This window comes from Aotus nancymaae, unplaced genomic scaffold (assembly GCF_030222135.1).
Source record: "Aotus nancymaae isolate 86718 unplaced genomic scaffold, 86718_ANA_hifiasm-v0.15.2.pri h1tg000077l, whole genome shotgun sequence".
In the NCBI taxonomy this organism is placed as follows: domain Eukaryota; kingdom Metazoa; phylum Chordata; class Mammalia; order Primates; family Aotidae; genus Aotus; species Aotus nancymaae.
Genome location: NW_026988492.1, coordinates 21,025,618 through 21,048,440, shown reverse-complemented (window position 1 = coordinate 21,048,440; position 22,823 = coordinate 21,025,618). Strand labels below are relative to the sequence as shown.

General features: G+C 44.0%; 1 protein-coding gene and 1 long non-coding RNA gene across 3 annotated transcripts in view; one reads left to right on the top strand and one right to left on the bottom strand.

Moving 5' to 3' along the window:
• The first annotated feature begins 1,315 nt into the window (after positions 1-1,315).
• The window catches only part of OPTN (optineurin), a 34,181-nt gene continuing 12,673 nt past the window's right edge, over positions 1,316-22,823 (top strand). Inside the window, exons 1-8 of one of the 2 annotated variants that reach the window (XM_012456007.3) lie at positions 1,316-1,416; positions 5,870-6,046; positions 7,348-7,550; positions 11,640-11,822; positions 14,717-14,790; positions 17,283-17,417; positions 20,188-20,290; positions 21,765-21,880. In XM_012456007.3, coding sequence (XP_012311430.1) covers positions 5,881-6,046; positions 7,348-7,550; positions 11,640-11,822; positions 14,717-14,790; positions 17,283-17,417; positions 20,188-20,290; positions 21,765-21,880 — 980 coding nt within the window. In that variant the 5' untranslated portion in view covers positions 1,316-1,416; positions 5,870-5,880. The remainder of the gene's footprint in view (positions 1,417-5,869; positions 6,047-7,347; positions 7,551-11,639; positions 11,823-14,716; positions 14,791-17,282; positions 17,418-20,187; positions 20,291-21,764; positions 21,881-22,823) is intronic. The other variant, XM_012456008.3, reaches the window with a different exon arrangement.
• On the bottom strand, positions 5,027-9,679 carry LOC135271387 (uncharacterized). Its single transcript, XR_010339507.1, has 2 exons — positions 9,092-9,679; positions 5,027-6,416 (listed from the first exon to the last, which is right to left on the bottom strand). It is a non-coding gene; the product is annotated as an uncharacterized LOC135271387 (long non-coding RNA).

The following is a 22,823-nucleotide window of genomic DNA, read 5'->3' as shown; positions in this document are numbered from 1 at the left end:
CCCCACTTCTATCCCCAGGCTGACTCCTCATAAAGCAGCCTCTAGCCTCATCTGCCCCTCCTACATCACACCAACTCGAGGGCTCGGAACTGGGTTTGGGGGCAGTTGCTGATTTGCCTGCCTTCCCTTCCCGGCTCTTGGGGTTAGCCTCTGGGGCAGGGTTGAAGTTCAGGCCCGGCCAGGCAGCAGGCGGTGCAGACAGCGAAGCGGAATCCTTAGGAGATACCAGGAGAGGGCGCATCCGCATTTTCCTGTTTCAGATCAGGATTTTTTTTCCCCTCTCTCTTTATGTCCTTTGTGTTTCCTTCCAACCAGTGAGCAGCGTGGATGCGCAACCACGTGCTCTCATTCTCACGGATTCGGGTGGCGCCAGCGCCTCCTTTCGTAAATCAAGTTCTTCCCGGCTTTCATGCCCTTCTTGGCCTCACGTACAAACCTGCCCCCAGGCTTCTCCCAGGCTACCTGGCCTCAAACTCATTTCTGCTTATTCCTCCTGCACGAGGGTCCCGGGGCGGGCAGTACCGCCTGAACCAGGCCTTGACCTCGCGATCGGACGCAGCGCCTGTCGGTGACCGCGTCCCTGCGGCGCTGCCAGGGTGCACGGGATGCACATAGGGCGGCTCTCCCTCCTACCTTGTCATCCTACTGTCTAATCCGGGGGCATCTTCCCTCCTCCACGGCAGGGAGGCTGCTTCCCAGATGCGAACCCCGCGCACCCGTGAATCCCGGCGCCGGGCATCTGGAGCGCCCTAAGGTTAGTGGAGCCTGTTCTTCGGCAACAAGAGCTCAAGAAACATCCTACAAGCTTTTTGCTTTTTGAGTCTATTTTAAAGCAAAAACGAGTGGAAAGCTATATATACTCAGTTAACTATGTCTAGACGTAAGCCTTTTTCAGAAAAACACAAAGATGGAGGCCTCCCTCCGAGGATGCCTGGGATCCTCCTCTTTCCAGGGGCCGCAGTGACCCCCCTGCGGCTCTGGCTTCCACTAAGGGATCCGCCAGGAAGACGCAGGGAAGACCAGCTCCACACACTGCATTTGATTGATGACTTATTTTGATTAACGCTGTCACAGCAGCGTCTTAGCGTACTCCCTGTTCTCCCGGGTCCCAGCGTCGACCCCGCACGAACCGCGATGGTGGGAAGCTGGGGGCGGATGCAGGGAAAAGGGGGCGGAGCCTCGGTGGGCGGGGCCCGGGAAATTCCCCGGAGCTGGAGGGGAGCGGCGCGCGGTCAGCTGAGCGGCTCTGGGCGGGGTCCCGAGGCCGCACGTCAGCCCCAGGCTCCTCGAGCCCCGCTGTCCCCGCCGCCCCCCGGCAGGTGCCCTGGTCATCACCCCATCCCGGTCCGGAACCCTCTCCCAGCGGCACGATGCCGAGGAAACAGTGACCCTGAGCGAGGCCGAGCCGGGTGGCAGGTGAGCCGGGGCAGAGGGTAGCAGGGGTGGGCGAGGCGGCGGCGGCTCCTTCCCGGCGGGCGCTTCTCCGGCCAGAAAACGGTTCCCGCCGCCCTGCCCCGTGGCCCGGAGCCTGTCGGGGTGAGGGTGGCGAGGGGTGGGGCGGCCCTCCCGCGGGAGAGCTGCCCTGGGAGGGTCCCCAGGCCCCGGCGGGTCCTGACCTGGTGGGAAAGGGTGGGTAGTGAACAGAGGATGGGCCCGGGAAGGTTCCAGGGCCGGCCTGGCAACTGCAGGTGACCCCTCTGCAGGTCATCCAGAGGCATGGAGGTGACATCCTCCCGCAGGCTGGGAAGGATTCCGCAGCCGGTTCCTCGCCTTAAAGAGGAGGTGGTTTCAGACACACCTCTGGGAGACGGGGGACCACTACTCAAGCTGAATGAGGTGCCCAGGGTTGGTACCACAGAGTGATCCCTCTCCAAGAGGGTGGGAATCCACATAGACCGCTGTGTCTAGGAGAGTGCGTACACTCTATAGAGAGAGGATATTTGATGAGGCTGAGAACCCCAAAGGAATTGTTTTTGCCATCGAAATGTGCAAGCTACAGGCAGTAAACATCACTCAAAGAAAATGAAACCCAGGTTCGGGCCTGGCCTTTACCACCAGGAAAACTACTGTATGGAAATGTATGCCACGGAACTGTTTGTAAGGATGAAAATGGAAAATGAAAGCACAGAAAGTAAGGCAGTGTGAGAACATCAGAAGCCTTTGGATCTGGTTAGCAAGGTGTAAGAGTGTGAACAGAAGAACCCACCTTGCTCTTTTGACCCAGGGAGAGAGGAGTTAGTGGGCCAAGCAGTCTCTCAGGACAGGCCCAGTTTTGGGGAACGCTGGAGAGATCCCAGGGCAGATGGCAAGGCCAGGGATTGCCCTGGGGTGGACAAGGCAAGTTTAAATTTGACCTGTAGAGAGACGACAGTGATTGATTTAAGTCCTGGCATAATCGATCTGTTTTTCCACTGGGTCAGTTTTAGGAGTTCTTTATATATTATGTACGACACTATAAAAATAGCAGCTTCTTTTTAATAAACTAACCTTTAGGTTGCATATTATGCTGGGAATATAGCTAACTTTCCTCCCCAAAAAACCAAACTTTATTCTCGAAGGCAACTGGATACTGTATTGCGTCCTGCCAAAACCCTGCTCCAACTTAGGTAGAGATGCACACATATTCTAGCTGTGAACTACACTTCTGTTTTATAGAAATTTGGCATATTTGATATATATTCTTTGGAATTTATGAAATAGAAAACCCAAAGGAAAAGGAAAAAAAAATTAAACTCTTTTTAAAAAATATTGGCCGGGCACGGTGGCTCACACCTGTAATCCCAGCCCTTTGGGAGGCCGAGGCAGGTGGATCATGAGGTCAGGAGATCGAGACCATCCTGGTCAACATGGTGAAATCTGTCTCTACTAAAATACAAAAAATTATCCAGGCGTGGTGGTGCGCACCTGGCAGCTACTCAGGAGGCTGAGGCAGGAGAATCCCCTGAACTCGGGAGGTGGAGTTTGCAGCGAGTCAAGATCACACCATTGCACTCCAGCCTGGGTGACAGAGTGAGACTCCATCTCAAAAAAAAAACATATTTCATTTAGAAAGAAAAAATTATTTTAAAAGTTTTCATTGTTTCCACTTTGACACGTGTATGAGGATTATTAGAATCTGTCTTGTGAAGTAATACCCATATGGCTTTGTAATGAAAGAAAAAAATGCACTTCTAAGTTTTCAAATAAGTTAGAAAATTGGATTTCGAGACTCTGGACGTGAATGACATGGAACTGTAGAGAAACTCCTAACAATACTAGCACAGCAGAAAGCATTTTACAGGTGCTAGACTTAAAAATACCTCATTATGCTATATTTTCATTTCATCTCAACAAATCCAAGCCTGCTGTGTGCCATTCTCTGGTAAGAATAACATAGAGAGAAAATATACGGGCAGAAGATGATAGCAGTAATTTCAGAATGGGCAGAGGAGGTGGAAATGCAGAGTGTTCTTGGGTGCTTGGAAGAAGGAACAGTTTGTATGACACAGGACGTCATAGTTAATCTGGACATTGATCTGTCCAGTGAGTTTGCCAGGACACAAGGGGAGCCAGACAGAGGGCAGAGGGCAGAAGAGAGGCAAGGACACAGAGACAGAAGAATTCAGGGAACCGCGAGCTCTTTAAAGTGCCTTGGCTCCAAGTAGTTTGGTGGCAGAAGGTGACTCTGGTGGGTCAGTTGGGTTGGGCCCTGAAAAGCCACGAATTGTCTTGCTAAGAAGCTGAAACTCTGTCTTGTATGGGAAGGATGGACTCAGGGAAATTACCTTGTATTGCACAAGAAACCATGAGGGCAAGAAGACTGAAATTGACAGGGCTGAAAGCTAGTCATTTAGGAAGCTATTAAAATATATTCAACAGATGTTTACTGAGCCTTCCCTTCTATGTGGAAAGTAATGTTCTCAGTCCTGGGGATACAGCAGCGGACAAAATAGACAGAACCCCTGTCCTCTGTGAAGGTCAACAGTGGCTGTGGATCTAATTGAGACCGATGCCTTTCCCTCATTAGAAATAGGGTCACAAGGTCAGGAGTTTGAGACCAGCCTGGCCAACATAGTGAAACCCCGTCTTCACCAAAAATACAAAAATTAGCCAGGCATGGTGGCGTGCGCCTGTAATCCCAGCTACTTGGGAGGCTGAGGCAGGAGAATCGCTTGATCCTGGAAGGTGGAGGTTGCATTGAGCCGAGATTGTGCCATTGCACTCTAGCCTGGGCAACAGAGCAAGACTCTGTCTCAAAAAAGAAAAAAAAGAAAAGAAAGAAATGGGATGCTCACCTCCAAGTTTTCTTCGTCCCTTTTGTGCATCAGCGGCTTTCTATACTATACATGATGTATAGTGTACGTTGTTGCTTAATATCTATCTGTTGGGTAGATGGGTTTAAGATTATTTTCTAAGGGCCAGGTACAGTGGCTCACACCTGTAATCCCAGCACTTTGGGAAGCCAAGGCACACAGATCACCTGAGGTCAGGAGTTCAAAACCAGCCTGGCTAACATGGTGAAACCCCGGCTCTACTAAAAATACAACAATTGGCCAGGCGTGGTAGCTCACACCTGTAGTCCCAGCTACTCAGGAGGCTGAGGCAGGAGAATCGCTTGAACCTGGGAGGTGGAGGTTGCAGTGAGCTGAGATCACGCCACAGCATTCCAGCCTGGGCAACAGAGAGAGACTCTCTCTCTGAAAAACAAAACAAAACGAAAAAAAAAAACAAAAAACAAAAACCTAAAAACAAAAATAAAACAATGATCTTCTAACAGTAAACTTCCTGGAAGTAACAATATGTTTTTTCAGGCGTCTTTCTGGACTTTGGCCACTCTTGACCTTTGTGGAATGCGTGTGTGAGCCATGTGTATTCAGCGTCAGCAGGGAGGGGTTGCCTTTGCTATGTATTGCTTTATAATCTATCCCCATCAGCTCTTGAAGAAAAGACATCATTTTCCCCAAGTGTGAAAGTGAAAATTTTTGCTGAATATGTTTGCCTGGGTGGTAGGTAACACAGAAGCAGAGTGGGAATTCATTCATCTGTCTTGCATTTATATGTCCACATGACAAGTGGTATATGTAAAAAATATACCCCCTCTACAAGACAAAGTGGTATATGTAAAAAAATTTCAGACCATGCAATTAAATTGCAACTAAAGATATCTTAGTCTTTTCAGTATGCATTGAAAAATAGAAATATTAAGGCCTACATATTCAGTACTCTAATAACTCTGTTGTTTTACAAGGTGTGGCTTTCATACCTGGCGGTGCCACTTCCTGGCCTTGGATGAATTGTGCGCCTCTGTAAGCCCAGCTTCCTCACCTATATAAAACAGCCGCCTAGTTCAGTATTAGTGAAGATTAGAGTCAGTGACAGGTCTGGTGTGCTGAGTTTGCACATAGTAAGCATTCAGAGAATGTTAATTCTCCCTTTCTTCTTAGCCAAAATACAAGAAACAAAATACAGAGTTTTTAAAGCAGCTTTTATGGAGAGAATTTGCTTACCATGCAATTCACTTGAAGTAAGGAGATTGGAGCTTGAAGATTTGCATGGGAAATTTTTTTCATGACACTTTGCCCATGTCTGTCTACATCTATCCTGATCATGATGATGTCATACCCTTGTCTCCCTCCCCCATATCCCAAATCCTCATTGTACCCGTTTATATACCCATACACACACAGACACATACACACCACCCTTTTCTGAAGCTAGGCTATACCTTTGTTGTTTAAAAGGAAGAATCAAAAATGTTCAAAATGTAACTGGAGAGAACGTGGGCAACTTTTGGAGTCAATATAGGCAATCACTAATGGATTTGTGGGACTCCTGGGGACCCCTTGTGGGGTGGGGACAGCTCTATTTTCAACTGGTGACTTTTCCACAGGAACTTCTGCCATGTCCCATCAACCTCTCAGCTGCCTCACTGAGAAGGGAGACAGCCCCAGTGAAAGCACAGGAAATGGACCCCCCCATCTGGCCCACCCAAACCTGGACACGTTCACCCCGGAGGAGCTGCTGCAGCAGATGAAGGAGCTCCTTACCGAGAACCACCAGCTGAAAGGTGAGCAGGGCTGGCCCCTGCATGCCCTGTTCATCCCAGGCCTTCGGGAAATGCTGTCCCTTTGCACTCAGGCTTGGTGGTGAGCTCCCTTCACTCCCTGTTTCCCTAGGCAGTAGCAGGTGGGGAAGCACAGGATTTAGCTTTTGGCGAGGCTAGATCTGTTTATTTTTACTTTTGGATACAGGTAAAAATAAAAAGTGTGTGTATCTCAGGGAACTAGCATAATGACATTTAACCCATTCAGAAGGAAAAAGAGGGTGGGCGTGCTGGCTTACCTCTGTAATTCCAGTACTTTGGGAGGCTGAGGCAGGAGGATTGCTTGAGTCCAGGAGTTCAAGACCAGCCTAGGGAAGGTGGTGAGACCTTGTCCCTACAAAAAAATTATAAAAAAAAAAAAAAAAAAAGCTGGGTGTGGTGGTGCACACCTGTGGTCCTGGCTACTGGGGAGGCTGAGGTTGGAGGATTGCTTGAGCCCAAGGAGGTGGAGCTGCAGTGAGCCGTGATCGTGCACTGCACTTCAGCCTGGATGACAGAGAGAAACCCTGTCTCAAAAAAAAAAAAAAGAAAAAAGGAAGAAAGGCTGCTATGGTTCCAGAGTTAGTCCTAAATATTACCTTCCTAAGAGACAGCATCCTGGTATCTCAAGCCATGGCTTTTGGCAGGACCAGTGTTTGAATCTAGGAGTAGTAAGAACTTCCTTAGTTCCCTGGTAATCATAGATATTTAGATACTTGTGCTGTAGTGGCGGTACCCAAATCAACTTTATTTTCTTAGGACTGTTTTTTTTTTTTTTTTTTTTTTGAGATGGAGTCTCACTATGTCGCCCAGGCTAGAGTGCAATGGTGCAATCTTGGCTCACTGCCACCTCCGCCTCCCATGTTCTCGTGATTCTCCTGCCTCAGCCTCCTGAGTAGCTGGATTACAGGTGCACACCACCATACCCAGCTAATTTTTTGTATTTTTAGTACAGACAGGGTTTCACCTTGTTGGCCAGACTGGTCTTGCACGCCTGACCTTGTGATCTGCCCGCCTTGGCCTCCCAAAGTGCTGGGATTACAGGTTTGAGCCACCATGCTCAGATTTCTTGGGACTTTTAAGGACTAGAAATGATGTTAATCCCACTGGTCTTTTCTGTAAGCAAAAGCCACTTAGTCTTTTTGCTGCTGCCCCCTTGGGCCGAGGCTAAGCATGGCGTCTTTAGATTCAGGGCCATGTGGTAAAGTGGTCTAGGGGAGGTTTGGGTCATCAAATGAAGTCCACTCTTCCTGGTGTGTGACTCCATCCTTCTGAACCTCCTGCAGAAGCCATGAAGCTAAATAATCAAGCCATGAAAGGGCGATTTGAGGAGCTTTCAGCCTGGACAGAGAAACAGAAGGAAGAACGCCAGTTTTTTGAGACACAGAGCAAAGAAGCCAAAGAGCGTCTAATGGCCTTGAGTCAAGAGAATGAGAAACTGAAGGAAGAGCTTGGGAAACTAAAAGGGAAATCAGAGAGGTCATCTGAGGTAAGCAGACTGATCCGTTGTGTTTTTTTTTCCTTAACATTTGTGGTAGAATCTTATTTGTCTAGACTCCTAGATCAAAACCTTTCATGATTCAGTCTGGATTGGTGTTTTGCCTGGTCTTGGAAGAAGTGCTTTTGCTGAAAAGATTGATTGCCCTATTAAGGGTCATGTATAATCTCTTTTAGGGGAAGGAAATTTGTAAAGCTTTGACCATACTGATTGTAGGCAGAAAAACACTGAGGTTATAAATGAGTGTTTTGTATTCATTATAGATGGTGCAGATGGGCCTCTGCCTAGAACCATCAATTGTTTTTAGTTTTTGTCTTTGATATAAAAAATATGTTTAAAAAACCTATTACTGAGAATTTTTACTTGTTGACCTTGTCTGTTCCCTCAGTCTAAAACGGAGATTATTCCCTATACTTTTCCTTTTTAAAAATGTTTTGAGAAATGTCATGTTGTGGTAGGAGGCTATCACGTTACCACAGATGAAAACAGAAAGAGACACATTTTTCTTGACCCAAAGAACCTGGAAAATGTGCTCATACCTGGGAGTGGACGTCAAAGACATTAGTAAAGAAACAAACCAGAAACTGTTTGGCGTCCCCCACTGGGTGTGTTTGCTAAGGAGCCCTCTGCTGTCCACATGCTTCTAAGCCTGGCACTTAACGGCCCTTTGGAGGGTGAGGCACTGAGATGGTAAAGGCAGGACTTATTCTGGATATGGGTGACTTTTCTAGAGACTCTATCTTAAACTTCACTGATCTCTAATTTCTTGGATGGGTAAAGAAGGGAAACAAAGAAATAAAATGGAAAGAAAAGAATGGGAAAGGAAGGATGATATAGAATCATCTAAAGCATAAAAGGTTATTTAGAAAAATACTATGTTAGGCAGGACATGGTGGCTCATGCCTGTAATCCCAGCACTTTGGGAGGCCAAGGCAGGTAGATCACTTGAGGTCAGGAGTTCAAGACCAGCCTGGCCAATATGGTGAAACCTTGTTTCACCTAAAAATACAGAAAAATTAGCCAGGCATGGTGGTGCACGCCTATAGTCCCACCTACTTAGGAGGTGTAGTCCCAGCTACTCAGGAGGCTGAGGTGGGAGGATCTCTTGAACCTGGGAGGCAGAGGTTGCAGTGAGCCAAAATCGTGCTACTGCACTACAGCCTGGGCAATAGAGAGACCCTGCCTCAAAAGAAAGAAAAAAAAAAACTCATTCTATTCAATTTCCTTACGTCAAAAGGATATATATGAAGATTCCTACTAAAGTATAGTCTCACTTTTACCTGTTTATTTCTGAGTTCTAGCTGAGCAGTACCTGTCCTTTTACTGTTTTTTTTTTCCTTTAAGTTTGTGTGTCTTTTGTATGATTCATTACTAAGAGAGAATGCAGACTTTCCACCTTTCTTTGCAGACCGAACTCTTTGGTTTCACAATGAGTTGCTTTTCTCTAAGGCTGGGCGGTTGTTTTGTAGCGAGGGCTGCCCCATGCGTAGGAAGAACATCATCCCAGGAGTAGAAGGGGTACATCATGTTACCAGTTAATGCTTGTACCCCCGGTTTTCAGTATTTCACAGATGGTTGGTTTATGATGCATCCAGATATCTTTCTGATGCTGTTTTGGTTCTCTGAGGAGCCTCTGGTCCTGTCTCCCATCCCTTAGGGAATCAATCACAAGGAAAGGGAAAAGAGAAACTCAACTTAGACAGTGTTGACAAGTTTGAGATCACCTATTTTCATTACTTGTTTGGAGAATCCATAGATGACACTTCCTTATGCTATACATTCCTGAAGGTAACTGAGATTCCTCTTTAAAGGTTGGTCTTAAGGCATTTGTTAGTGATGCTGTAAAGATCGGAGGTTGGGGGAAGTTTCACTTTTCTCATGTGTCGCCATTTTCTGATCATCTCAAATACATTTATTTCTGGTTTGGGAAGGGAACCAAAGCATGGTGCCATGTACATAGAAGCAACGGAGGTTTCCTGACAGCTGGAAGGGACCAAAGAGACTGTGTGATGCCATATTTTTCTTTTTTTTTTTTCCTGTGAGACAGAATTTCACTCTTGTTGCCCAGGCTGGAGTGCAGTGGCGCGATTCGGCTCACTGCAACCTTCACCTGGGTTCAAGCGATTCTCCTGCCTCTGCCTCCCAAGTAGCTGGGACTACAGGCACCCACCACCACACCTAGCTAATTTTTATATTTTTAGTAGAGACAGGGTTCGCCATGTTGGCCAGGCTGGTCTCGAACTCCTGGCCTCGTGATCCGCCCACCTCAGCCTCTCAAAGTGCTGGGATTACAGGTGTGAGCCACCGTGCCTGGCCTCCACATCTTTCTTTCTCGGCCGCAAAAACAGCCCAGGAACTGAAGAGAATCTGCTCCAGGCGATGCACCCAGAGTATAGCCTAGATCTATTCTTCCTCCTCCCACCTAGAAACACCACATCTGAACAGAACCATTCTCTTACGACTTTGTCATATGCAGTCACTGCAACATGGTGAACACAACCCAGCCTTGACAGTAGTGGGATACTGATGTATATTATTCATGTTTACATAGGCTGTAACTTAACTTTTTTAAATCCTTCGTACCAGCCTCTGCATTTTAAGTGTTCTTATTTCTCACCAGATGTACTTTTAGCAACCTTAAAACACCAACATAGGCTGGGCATGGTGGCTCACGCCTGTAATCCCAGCATTTTGGGAGGCAAAGGTGGGTAGATCACTTGGGGTCAGGAGTTCAAGATCAGCCTGGCCAAATGGTGAAACCCTATCTCCACTAAAAATAGAAAAACTTAGCCAGGCATGGTGGCGGGGTCTGTAATCCCAGCTACTAGGGAGGCTGAGGCAGGAGAATCACTTGAACCTGGGAGGTGGAGGTGGCAGTGAGCCTACATTGTGCCACTGCACTCCAGCCTGGGCAACAGATCGAGATTACATCTCAAACAAACAAATGACAACAAGAACACCAACAGCAAAGCACAGTGGATGGTCCAAAACAGTGTGGGGGCCAGTCCCTTAAGTGTGAAAGGGACTGGCCCCCACACTGTTTTGGACCATCCACTGTGCTTTGCTGTCACTCAACCAAATCATGTCCTTGGTGCTTTGGCTTCTAACAGACATGCCAAGTGTCGGAAGAAGGGGTGTGGGTGGGCATTGGTGGGGAGGAAAAGGGCAGGAGGTTGGGTGGTGGCAGCTTTTTGTCCATCCTTTCTAGAATTTTAGACAACAGCTTATGAGTCCACTGTTGCCAAAGTGAGGTTGATTATTTCCATAATATCAGATTATGCCAGCATGGCAAGGAAGGCTGTCTTTCTTGTCATGAAGTTACTTTTAATTTTGATTATTTGAATACAATAAAACAATGTAAAAATTTCCATTTTAAATGTTATGTCAAAATAAATCGTCGGTTGGGCGCGGTGGCTCATGCCTCTAAGCCCAGTTGGGAGGCCAAGACAGGTGATCACCTGAGGTCAGGAGTTCGAGACCAGTGTGGCCAACAAGGCAGAACCCCATCTCTACCAAAAATACAAAAATTAGCTGGGCATGGTGGCAGGCGCCTGTAGTCCCAGCTATTTGGGAGTTTGAAGCATGAGAACTGCTTGAACCCAGGAGGCGGTGGTCGCAGTGATACAAGCTCGTGATGCTGCACTCCAGCCTGGGTAACAGAGTGAGACTCCTGTCGGAAAAAAAAAAGGCAAGTAAAGGCTGGAATTTTCTACTTTAAAGCACAAGGCACAAAGGTCTTGAGAAACTTCCTTGTCACTGGGTGTGGAGGCAGTTGAGTCTCATGGCCAGGTCCTTAGTTTGATTTGTATTTGTTTGTTGGCTTTTTTTTTTTTTGAGACAGGATCTTACACTCCTGGCCTCAGGCAGTCTTCCTGCCTCAGCCACCATATCTGGCTAATTATTGAATTTTTTGTAAAGATGGGGGTCCTGCAATATTGCCCAGGCTGGTTTCAAAACCCTGGCCTCAAGCAATCCTCCTGTTTCAGCCTCCCAAAGCTCTGGGATTACAGGTGTGAGCCCATCCATGGTGCCCGGCCTTAGTTTGATTTGTTCATTCACTTTACTCCTTGTCATCTCCAGGACCCCAGTGGTGACTCCATGCTTCCCACGGCAGAAGCAGAGCAGGAAAAAGAGCAGCTCAGGACCCAGGTGGTGCGGCTGCAGGCAGAGAAGGCAGACCTGTTGGGCATCGTGTCTGAACTGCAGCTCAAGCTGAACTCCAACGGCTCCTCCGAAGACTCCTTTGTTGAAATTAGGATGGCTGTAAGTTTTTGGTTTTATTTTTGATTTGAGCAAACTATAAAGCCTCCCCTGGAAAGATGAAACAAATACTACTTTTTCTTGTCAACACAAGGAAGCCAAGGATTGAGGAATTTGCAGTGTGGCAAAGCGAAATTGGCCCTCATTTTTTAAGTATAGTATAATGGCCTAACCAGGTCTCAAAGCTGTATTCAGCAATTCACTTAAAAAAGCTACAGACATTTTTTAACAACAGAACCCTCTTACATACATAATGTATGTAAGGGTTGTCATAGCTAAAATGGAAAAATATTAATTACCTTTTATGATGAAAGATGTAGTAATTTTTTTCATCATGTCCTAATTGAACATTTTTGTGACTGACCTGAAAAGGAGAAAACCACACAAGCATGAACCTCTGCCATTTTTCAAACCAGGTCTCAAAGCTGTATTCAGCAATTCACTTAAAAAAGCTACAGACATTTTTTAACAACAGAACCCTCTTTTTTGTTTTGAGACAAGAGTCTCACTCTGTCTCCCAGGCTAGAGTGCAATGATGCGATCTCGGCTCACTGCAACATCTGTCTCCAGGGTTCAAGAGATTCTCGTGCCTCAACCTCCCAAGTAGCTGGACTACAGGCACATGCCATTACACCTGGCTAAGTTTTTGTATTTTTAGTCAAGACAGGGTTTTGCCATGTTGGCCAGGCTGGTCTCAAACTCCTGGCCTCAAGTGATCCACCCACCTTGGCCTCCCAAAGTGCTGGGATGACAGACATGAGCCACTGTGCCAACAGAACCCTCTCTGGCATATTAAAAAGAAGAACAGGAGAAAAGAGGAGCAAAACTGCTCTGGCTGTAGGTTGAGGAAGTGTCCTGGCTTTGTTTTCACTTTCAGCAGCAGCTACTCAGGAACCTCTGAGAACTGAGTTTGAAGCCAGTGCTATCAAAATCAAATTTTTCTGCAACCCAAAGTGAAGTGGTCTAAGTGAGCGGGCCCTAAGCTCTGGAGAAGCATCTGTTACCACTGTGCCTGGGGGCAGGGGCAGCCCTATTAAAGAGCAGAGCAGATCAGTGGACCAGGTGGCGGCCTCTCCTTCATTGCTGCTAACAAAGATTAGATAGGGAGGATAAAATCCTCTGTAGAACAGATGGTCACTTTAGCTGAGTCAGAGTACACATGTGATACAGGAAAAGCGACTGGCCGGGTGTAGTGGGCCGGGTGTAGTGGTTCACACCTGTAATCCCAGCACTTTGGGAGTCTGAGGGGGCAGGATTGCTTGAGCCCAGGAGTTCAAGCCCAGCCTGGGCACCGTGGCAAAAACCTGTGTGTAGAAAAAAAATACAAAAAGTTAGCTAGGCATGTTGGCATGCACTTGTACTCCCAGCTACTCAGGAGCCTAAGACAGGAGGATCACTTGATCCTGAGAGTTTGAGAGGCTGCAGTGAACCATGATCGTGCCACTGCACTTCAGCCTGGGTGACAGAGCAAGACTCTGTTTTTAAATTTAAAATGAAGAAAAGAAGAAAAAAATTATGTCCCTGGAAGAGAAAAATGTACGTTGTAGATAAGTCAGGAGGAATGGGGAGCAACTTGCAAAAAAGCTCACCTACTGGTTATATCTGAAATATAAGTGTGTGATTGTCTTTGCTTTCTGATTTATTTGCTGCACTAGAGTTAGGAAATGGCTCTGAATAACTTGGCCATCCATGCCCCCTCATACATTTTAGTGGCCAAAATCAAGAGAATTAAAATACCAATTGAAAAGTGTATTTTGCCAGAGTACCCTTTCTGCAAGTGATCAAAGATTACTGAGACAGAAGTTTAACCAAAGAACTTTATCATTCTGTCAATAACTGATAGACTGCAGGAAACCCAACAGTGTATCTGAAGTTTCCAAATGAAGCTTCTTCTTTGAAGGTGCATGATTAGCATCTCATTCTCCCTGTCAAATGAGTGACAGTTATTTTTAGTGTAAACATGTTTTGCTTGCTTTTCTTCTGTAAACTGGAAAGCACTGCCCAAGATTTAGGAAGAAATACCAAAAATAACTAGACCCCCATGGCCCTAAGCAGAGAAAAAATACATGTATCTATGTTTTTTATAATAGATATATATATTCTGTATCTAAATATAGATCTATATCTATATTATATAATTACACATTATATTATATATGTTATATATTATGTATTATAATTAGATGTAAATATATGTAACATTATAACGTATTAATATATAATCATATTAGATATGTATTACATAAATATATATTTAGATATCTATTTTGTATATAGAAATACATATCTAGAACCATCTTTGTGCATTGTTGAAAGACTTTCCCTGGGAGCCTACTGGAATATAAATGCCTTTCAAATTCTGTGAGTCTTAGTCTTCTTGCTCCCTAAGTGACCTGCGGTGCATACAAATTTCTGATGGGAACCAACTTGGCCAAGATGGCGCTTTGTGAATCTCATTCACAGAAACTGCCTCTTTTTTAACTTTGCCTCGGTGAGTTCTAGCATTTTGCATTTTAAAGGACTGTCCAAGAAGGATATGTAGAGTTGTCACCAGCTCTGCGTGACCTTAACCTTGAGAAAGAGGGAACTGCCAAGGAACAGGAGGAGCAGATAAGCTTTCATGTTTACGGAGTCAGGTAGAAAGTGTAGAGCCAGAGGAAACTGACCTTCACGCCTTAGCCAGGATATTTATAATCCCGACAGGGTGTGCAGGGTGAGGGAAGAGTACATTTCCATTCCATTTGAGCTACCCAGTTTAAACATTGTGCATCTGAATGTTTGGATGGTTCCTTGCGTTACATGTCACAAAAATTCATCTTTTGTCTCTTTTTCTTTTGACAGAGAATTTGTCTTGCAGACATATTGTGTTAAATCCATTGCATTTCTGTTTTTCACAGGAAGGAGAAGCAGAAGGGTCAGTGAAAGAAATCAAGCATAGTCTTGGGCCCACGAGAACAGTCTCCATTGGCACGTATGTGAAGGAAGACGCGGGCTGGCAGGCAGGCAGGCTGGGCAGGCTTGTCAATGGGAGCTTGTCACAGGAACGCAAGTGTAATGGCCTGTGGAAGTAACTTCTTCATGATTTAAACCAGGACCTTTCAAGAATATTTAGTTTGAATGCTCTTTAATGTTGCAGCTCAAACTGGCAGATTAAAAACTGTTTGGTGGCTGGGCACGGTGGCTCACGCCTGTAATCCCAGCACTTTAGGAGGCCAAGGTGGGCGGATCACGAGGTCAGGAGATAGAGACTAATCCTGGCTAACATGGTGAAACCCTGTCTCTACTAAAAATACAAAAAAAAAAAAAAAAAAAAAATTAGCTGGGCATGATGCCACGCACCTGTAGTCCCAGCTACTCGGGAGGCTGAGAGAGGAGAATGGCTTGAACCTGGGAGGTGGAGGATTCAGTGAGCTGAGATCACACCACTGCACTTCAGCCTGGGTGACAGATCGAGACTGTGTCTCAAAAAAAAAAAACAAAAAAAACTATTTGGTGCCTGTTTGGCTCACACTGACTACTCTGTTCTAATGGTGTCTCACCTCCACCAGGGTAGAAGTGAAAACAAACTGGTTCTCAGTCAAGTCAATGATTTGTTCCTAATCAAAGACACGTTTGCTCATTGGTTCCCCAGTGCTGTTTGACTCGGACCAGGCTGTCCAGCTTCCATGAATGAAATATTTTTATTTTCTTTTCCCTGCTACTTCCCACTTACAAGCCAGGGTGACCAATATTGGAACATCTTTTGTAACGCTGACCGATAGCACTCTTAGTCACTGTGGGTGTCGCCTGAGAGTTACAAAAGATGTTCCAATATTGGTCACTCCTGTAATCATCTGTTTAAGACACAGTTACTCTGAAAAGATCTCTAAGGATCTCTTATAGATTTTTTTTTTTTTTTGAGATAGATTTTCACTCTGGCACCCAGGCTGGAGTGTAGTGGCGCAATCTCGGCTCACTGCAACCTCTGCCTCCTGGGTACAAGCAATTATCCTGCCTCAGCCTCCTAAGTAGTTGGGACTACAGGCGCCCGCCACCATGCCCAGCTAATTTTTTAATAGAGATGGGGTTTCAACATGTTGACCAGGCTGATCTCAAACTCCTGACCTCAGGTGATCCACCTGCCTCACCCTCCCAAAGTGCTGGGATTACAGGTGTAAACCACCATGCCAGCCATCTCATAGATTTTTAATACCTTTGTATAACTTGATGAATGTGCATATAGAATGACTTACAAAATGTGAGAAAAAAATTGTCTTCCATTATGTTTCTAAGCCCTTGTATAAGGAAGAAAGTATTAAGTAATATTGTTTCATCAAAGAGGATAATTGGCATAAACGAAAGTAATTCCCTTTTTTGGTTAAAAATTCTTCCAGTTTCCCCCAAATTGCTTTTTTAATATTCAAAGATGTTCCTGGAAGTAGAAATAAAAAAGCCCTGCTTGAAATTTCAAAGCCACTTCCTCATCATTCATATCCAGATGCAAAGACCGCTTCCTCTTTTAAGCCACATGGCTATTTTTAAAATAACAGCTCTGGACCACTTGTGAGTATCATAATTAGTGTGAGATTGATTTCTAGGTTTGGAGTTGGAGCTTCGGAGTCCTGGAAACTGGGATTTAATCCTGGCTGTTTATTAGACATGTGAACCTCAGTTGGTGGCTGAAAGAGTAGCTGCCGTTAGCATCGTCATAGCCATCCCTAATGTTTTGTAACAGTGATCATGGTTTTGTTTGTCACTGATATGTCTCTTAGTCAGATTTTGAAATCGAGAAAAATACTTGACATATCGACAGTGCCTCCATTTCTCTGCTCTCATTACTTGAGGCCACAAGTGTAAAAGGTTTTCTCCCCTTGACTTGAGCTGTGATGTTCTCTGTTAACTTGGAGAAAAGCCAGGTGCCTGTACAATGTGCCTTTATATTTTGCCTGACTGCAGTCCCCTTTAAGATGAGATCGCTGGAAAGCTTGGCACCTTCAGCCACGGGCCGCCTCTGCTGAACTGTTCCGTGGGTGTTGTGGCCTGGTGTCAGGTACACAGTGACCGTTTAGAGGAAGTGGGTATGTGCAGTGTAAGGCTGGCCTCTCTGGAGCCTCACTGAGTCTCCACACCTTCCCTAGGAAGCATGGAGGAGCTTGGCACTAGGGGTCCACTGGTTTTGCATTCCCACCAGCGGCTTATGTGCATTCCACTTTCTCCACGTCCTTACCAATGCTTGTTTCTGTCTTTCACTGTGACTTTAGCCATCCTAGTGGATGTGAATTGGCATCTCATAGTTCTGATTTGTCCCTAGTGACAGTGATGTTGAGCTTGTTCCCTAGCTGAGAATTAGTTGGAGAATGTTCTGGAAAGCACTTTCTGTAAGTTGGTTCCAGTTATATTGGGCCACTCTTCTCTTAGGCTTTGGTATTTTTCTGATGAAAACCTTTTAACCTTTATACTGAACATGGCATTGTCTAAATATAGGAGCAAATCTGCAGAGGGGGCCAAGAATTACTTGGAACATGAGGAGTTAACTGTGAGCCAGCTCCTGCTGTGCCTAAGGGAAGGGAACCAGAAGGTGGAGAGACTTGAAACTGCACTCAAGGAGGCCAAAGAAAGGTATGAAACAGGTTAACTTGAAATACGCATTTTTTTAAAAAACAGCTTTACGGACATATAATTAAGATACCGTACAGTTTACCCATTTAAAGTGTACATCTCAGAGTTTTTTAGAATACTCACAGGATTGTGCAGCCATTGTTGCTAAAATATAATTTCAGAACATTTCCCCCCAAATAGCACTCACTACCTGCTCCTCTAAGCAGTGTGCTTTCTGTGTCTATAGAGTTGGCCATTCAGGACATTTCATATAAATGGAATCATACAGTCTGTGGTCTGTTCTGACTGGCTTCTTTCACTTAGCCTAATGCTTTTGGGGTTCATCTACACTGTAGCATGTATCAATACTGCCTTTTCCTTGCTGAATAATCTTCTGTTGTCTATATATACCACATTTTGTTTATTCATTCGTCAGTTGATAAACATTAGTGTTGTTGCCACTTTTTACCTATTATGAACAATGCTGCTATGAACACTGCGTGCAAGTTTTTACTTGGACGTACGTTTTTAATTCGCTGGGGTATATTGCTATGGGTGGAATTGCTGGGTCATATGGTGCCTCTGCTTCATATTCTAAGGAACCACCAAATTGTTTTCCAAGGCAGCTGTGCAATTTTGCATTCCCACCAGCAGTATGAGCATCCCGCTTTCTCCATGTCCATGCCAATGCTTGCTGTCTTTCACTTTGACTTGAACCATGCTAGTGGATGTGAATTGGTATTTCATAGTTCTGAATTATATTTCCCTAGTGACAGTGATGTTGAGCATCTTTTCATGTTGACCATTTGTTTGCTTTGGAGAAAAGTCTATTCAGATCCTTGGCCGATTTTTGAAAATTGGGTTGTCTTTTTACGTTGACTTGTAAGAATCCATTTTACATTCTGGATACAAGTCCCTTATTAAACCTCTGATCTGCAACCATTTTCTCCCATTCTATGGATTGTCTTTTCACTTGATGGTATCATTTGCAGCACATTTGTTCTATTTTGATGTAATACAGTTTATCTCCTTTTTCTTTTGTCACCTATGCTTTTGATGTCCCTTCTGAGAAACCATTGCCTAACCCAAGGTCACAAAGATTTACTCCTTTGTTTTCTCTTAAAAATTTTGTACTTTTATCTCTGACATTTAAGTCTGTGGTCCGTTCTGAGTTTGTTTCCATGTATGCTGTGATATAGAAGTCCAACTTCATTAGACTCTCAATTCTGTTTCTGATCTACATCTGTTCTTATGCCAGTACTACAGTGTCTTGAGTACTATAGCTTGGTAGTAAGTTTTGAAATCAGGAAGTGCATTAGTTCGTTTTCATACTGCTGTAAAGAACTGCCTGAGACTGGCTAATTTGTAAAGAAAAGAGGTTTGATTGACTCACAGTTCAGCATGGCTGGGGAGGCCTCGGGAAACTTACAATCATAGCGGAGGGCAATAGGAGAAGCAAGGCACTGTCTTCATGAGGCGGCAAGAAGGAGAGGTGCTGATCAGGTCTCACGAGAACTCACTCACTGTCACGAGAACAGCATGGGGGAAACTGCCCCTATGATTCAGTTACCTCCACCTGGTCTCTCCCTTGACACTTGGGGATTATGGGGATTACAATTCAAGATGAGATTTGGGTGGAGGCCCGAAGCCCAACCATATCAGAAAGAGTGTGCCTTCCAACTTTGTTCTTGTTTTTAAAGACTGCTGGCTATTCTGGGTTCTTTGCTGTTACATATGAATTTTAGGATCAGCTTGTTAATTTCTGAAAAAAACCTACTTGGATCTTACTAGAGATAGCACTGTATCACCAAATCATTTGGAGAATTTCCATCTTCAGGATTATGTCATCTGCAGAGATAGTCTTGCTTCTTCTTTTCCAGTCTGAATGCCTTTTATTTCTTTTTCTTGCCTGATTATCCTGTCCAAAAAAAGGAGTTAGATAGAAATGGAGAGCAGGCATCCTTGTCTTGTTCCTGATCTTAGGGGGAAAGCTAAGGCCCCACCTTTGTCATCATTTGCAGAGGTTCCTAGTGTCACTCATTCCTGAGCGTCCTGGAGTTCCCACAGTGTGAATCTGGTGGCTTCTTGGCTCTCCCTACAGTTGGCTTAAAGGTTGGCCTTCTTGGGCTGGTAAGGCCCCACTCAGACCTATGCTTCTGTATTTTCCTGCTGTTATTTCCTCTCACTTTTTCTTTGTTCCTGTAGGCACATACCTTTTTGAAAGTCATTCTAGTAGAGTTTGGGCTGGGAAAAAAATTCTATGCATATATTCAACCCACTGTCTTTAACCATAGTCTCTATTGTTTTGTTTGTATTGAGATGGCTTTCCTGTGGTTATGATTTGATGTAAGAATGGTGTTACAGTTTTTTGTTGTTGTTTATTCAGTGACTTTTAAACTTAGATATGTCCTAAAAGGAAAAGTCTTCCTTCTCTACTGAATTCTTAAAAATGAGATACCATGTTCATGGAACACACATGCATCCACATGTGTACACACACAAAAACAATTTCAAAAACATTTCTGCATAGTACAATTACATGAAAATATATGGTGTTCAAGGTAAGTTATACTTGCCTTTTACCTCTGTGTGTATTCATCTGTGAAATCAATTCTAGCCAATTTTAGGATGAAAAATAAAACTAATGCTAATATAGTGAATGTGTAGAGATTTTGAAAACCCCTGATCCTTTATCCAAATTGTAAACAGCATTCTTTTCAGTGCTTCTGTAACTGCTATTTTTCTTAAAGCCAAAAAGGAAGTAACTTTTCTACATTCTGTGATTTTTCAGAGTTTCAGATTTTGAAAAGAAAGCGAGTAATCATTCAGAGGTTGAAACCCAGACAGACGGGAGCACAGAGAAAGAGAATGAGGAAGAGAAAGGCGCAGAGACTGTGAGTACTGAGATCCCACAGCCACTGTCATACCCCCACACACGAGAGTAGTCCAGCCACCAAATTCCAATCTCATGATGTGTTATTGGCTTTAGAAACAGAGAAATTGTGTTGATGTTGAACATTATCTATTCCTTTTATATTTCCTTGTCCTGGTCTGAATTTCATTGTGTCAATTGTAGCAAGACGTATTTCTATCAGTATTCTGCAAAACCATTTCCAATATCTCTTCTTGACTGATTTCTTCTCCTAAGTCCTTAAATGAACAAGCCTACTGTATGAAAAAGGAATTTTCTCCACTTTATAATAAGATCATTTGAGGATATGACTCAGAAACTTGAGATAGAATGGAAAGATTTTGGTTCTATCCCATTACTGATTTGAATAAAGTAGTTTGAAAGAAAAAGGTTCAGTATTGTCTTGTTCAGTATTGTCTGGTAATTTAGAGAGGCACCTTTGAGTCTGCGGAGAGTCTTAAGCTTAGGGAAGATACTGAAGCTGTGAAGGTATATAGCCACAGGATCCTATGTGAAAGGTGTTTACATAAAATATTCACTTTAGGTAATTAATTTATTCAACAAATATATATATTGAATGCCTACTGTATTCAAGGAGACTGAAACTCTACTGTTGAGAGAATAAAGAACATTTAGAAAACAGATGAAGAGACCACTAGTGAAAAATAGTACCCTGTTGACTAAAACCCATTCAATAGCCAATAGTAGGGAAGTATGGTCTTTCAAGACATCACAAACTCATTTACAAAAATTATAGAGGGCCGGACGTGGTGGCTCACGCCTGTAATCCCAGCGCTTTGGGAGGCCGAGGCGGGCAGATCACAAGGTTAAGAGATAAGACCATCCTGGACAATATGGTGAAACCCTATCTCTACTATAAATACCAAAACTAGCTTGGCATGGTAACATGCACCTGTAGTCCCACCTACACAGGAGGCTAAGGCAGGAGAATCGCTTGAACCCGGGAGGCGGAGGTTGCAGTGAGCCAAGATCGCACCACTGTACTCCAGCCTGGTGACAGAGTGACACTCTGTCTCAAAAAAAAAAATTATACAGCTGCCAGGAAAAAGGCTATACAACAGAAGTAGTTGAGTAAACCAGAACATACACTGGGAAGGGAGCATGGGGGCAAGTCATTAGCTGGGTAGATAGGAGTGTGCTTTGACACCTCTGTGGTCTGTGATCTCTGAACCTGAAGTAGGGTTAATTTTAATAGTGATAAACTCTTTATCACGAGTGCATCCAAACTGATTAGTTCATGCTTTATTAGCAAACCCAAGTACCAAGTATCTAAAACACTCTTTTCATACAAGATATCTGGAGTATTGTCAAAGTTGAATCAATTCACCATCCAGTCTTAACTGGCTACTAATGGTTCAGACTGTTTTCTCCCAAAGAGGGTTGTTTAATCTCTGATGATAATCATATACATATGTTTGGGATTTCCCGTATGATAGGTTGGAAGTGAAGTAGAGGCACTGAACCTTCAGGTGACATCCCTGTTTAAGGAGCTTCAAGAGGCTCATACAAAACTCAGTGAAGCTGAGCTAATGAAGAAGAGACTTCAAGAAAAGTAAGAATGCCAAGAGCAATTTCATCCCCCTTTGAATACATTTTTACAAAGTATACGACTATAGAAAAACATAGGTTTTTTTTTTTTTTTTTTTTACTATATTATGGCTAAAAGGAAAATAGAGACCTAATTAAAATACGAATTCCGGAAATACTAATGTTCCAGTTAATGTTCCACTTAAATAACTGTAAAACGGGGGAGTGGGGACTGTAGAACTTTAATTCTGCTATTTAGGGGCGTTTGTTTAATGTACGATCCTAAGTGAGAGCTCTACAGAGCTGTGAGCTAGGTTTCCTGCTACTGACTGCAGCTGATGACATTGATGTGAATGAGCGTAAAGAAAGACGAAAAGAACATAAAGATCTTGAGTGACACTTACTTGGAAAAAAGTCAAATTCAATTTGTTATTTCAACCAATTATTTCAGGCTAACATGTAGATTGAGAATTTGGCATTTGCTTCTCTTGATGTAAGAAGTTACCCAAAACTTAGCAAACCTAAGTCGATGTTGTTCTGTTGGATTCATTGGCTAACATGCTTCTAGCACAATATGGAGGTGTGTGTGTTTTCTTGAGGTTATAATTCCCAACACTCTGTAGTGCTATGGTAACGTGATACAATATGGCAGCTACAACTTAGGACTTTGGACTAACAGACCTAGATTTGACATATGGGTCTGCGAGTTATTTGTGTTGGGCAAGGTATTTATTTCACTTCTCTGAGCCTGTCTTGTCATTTGTAAATTGTGCGTTATAATTTCTTCTGTATACATTGTGTTAAATGATATATCTTATGCAGTTGGCATTAATGCTTTGTGCATAGCTGTCATTTATCTGTATTATATTGAAATTCTCTTTCTGATCTTTAAGAAGACTTAGGGGAGCTTCCTTTTTCCCTTATTGAATCTTTGTCAGAAACTAAAGTTTTTGCAATTGACAGAACCT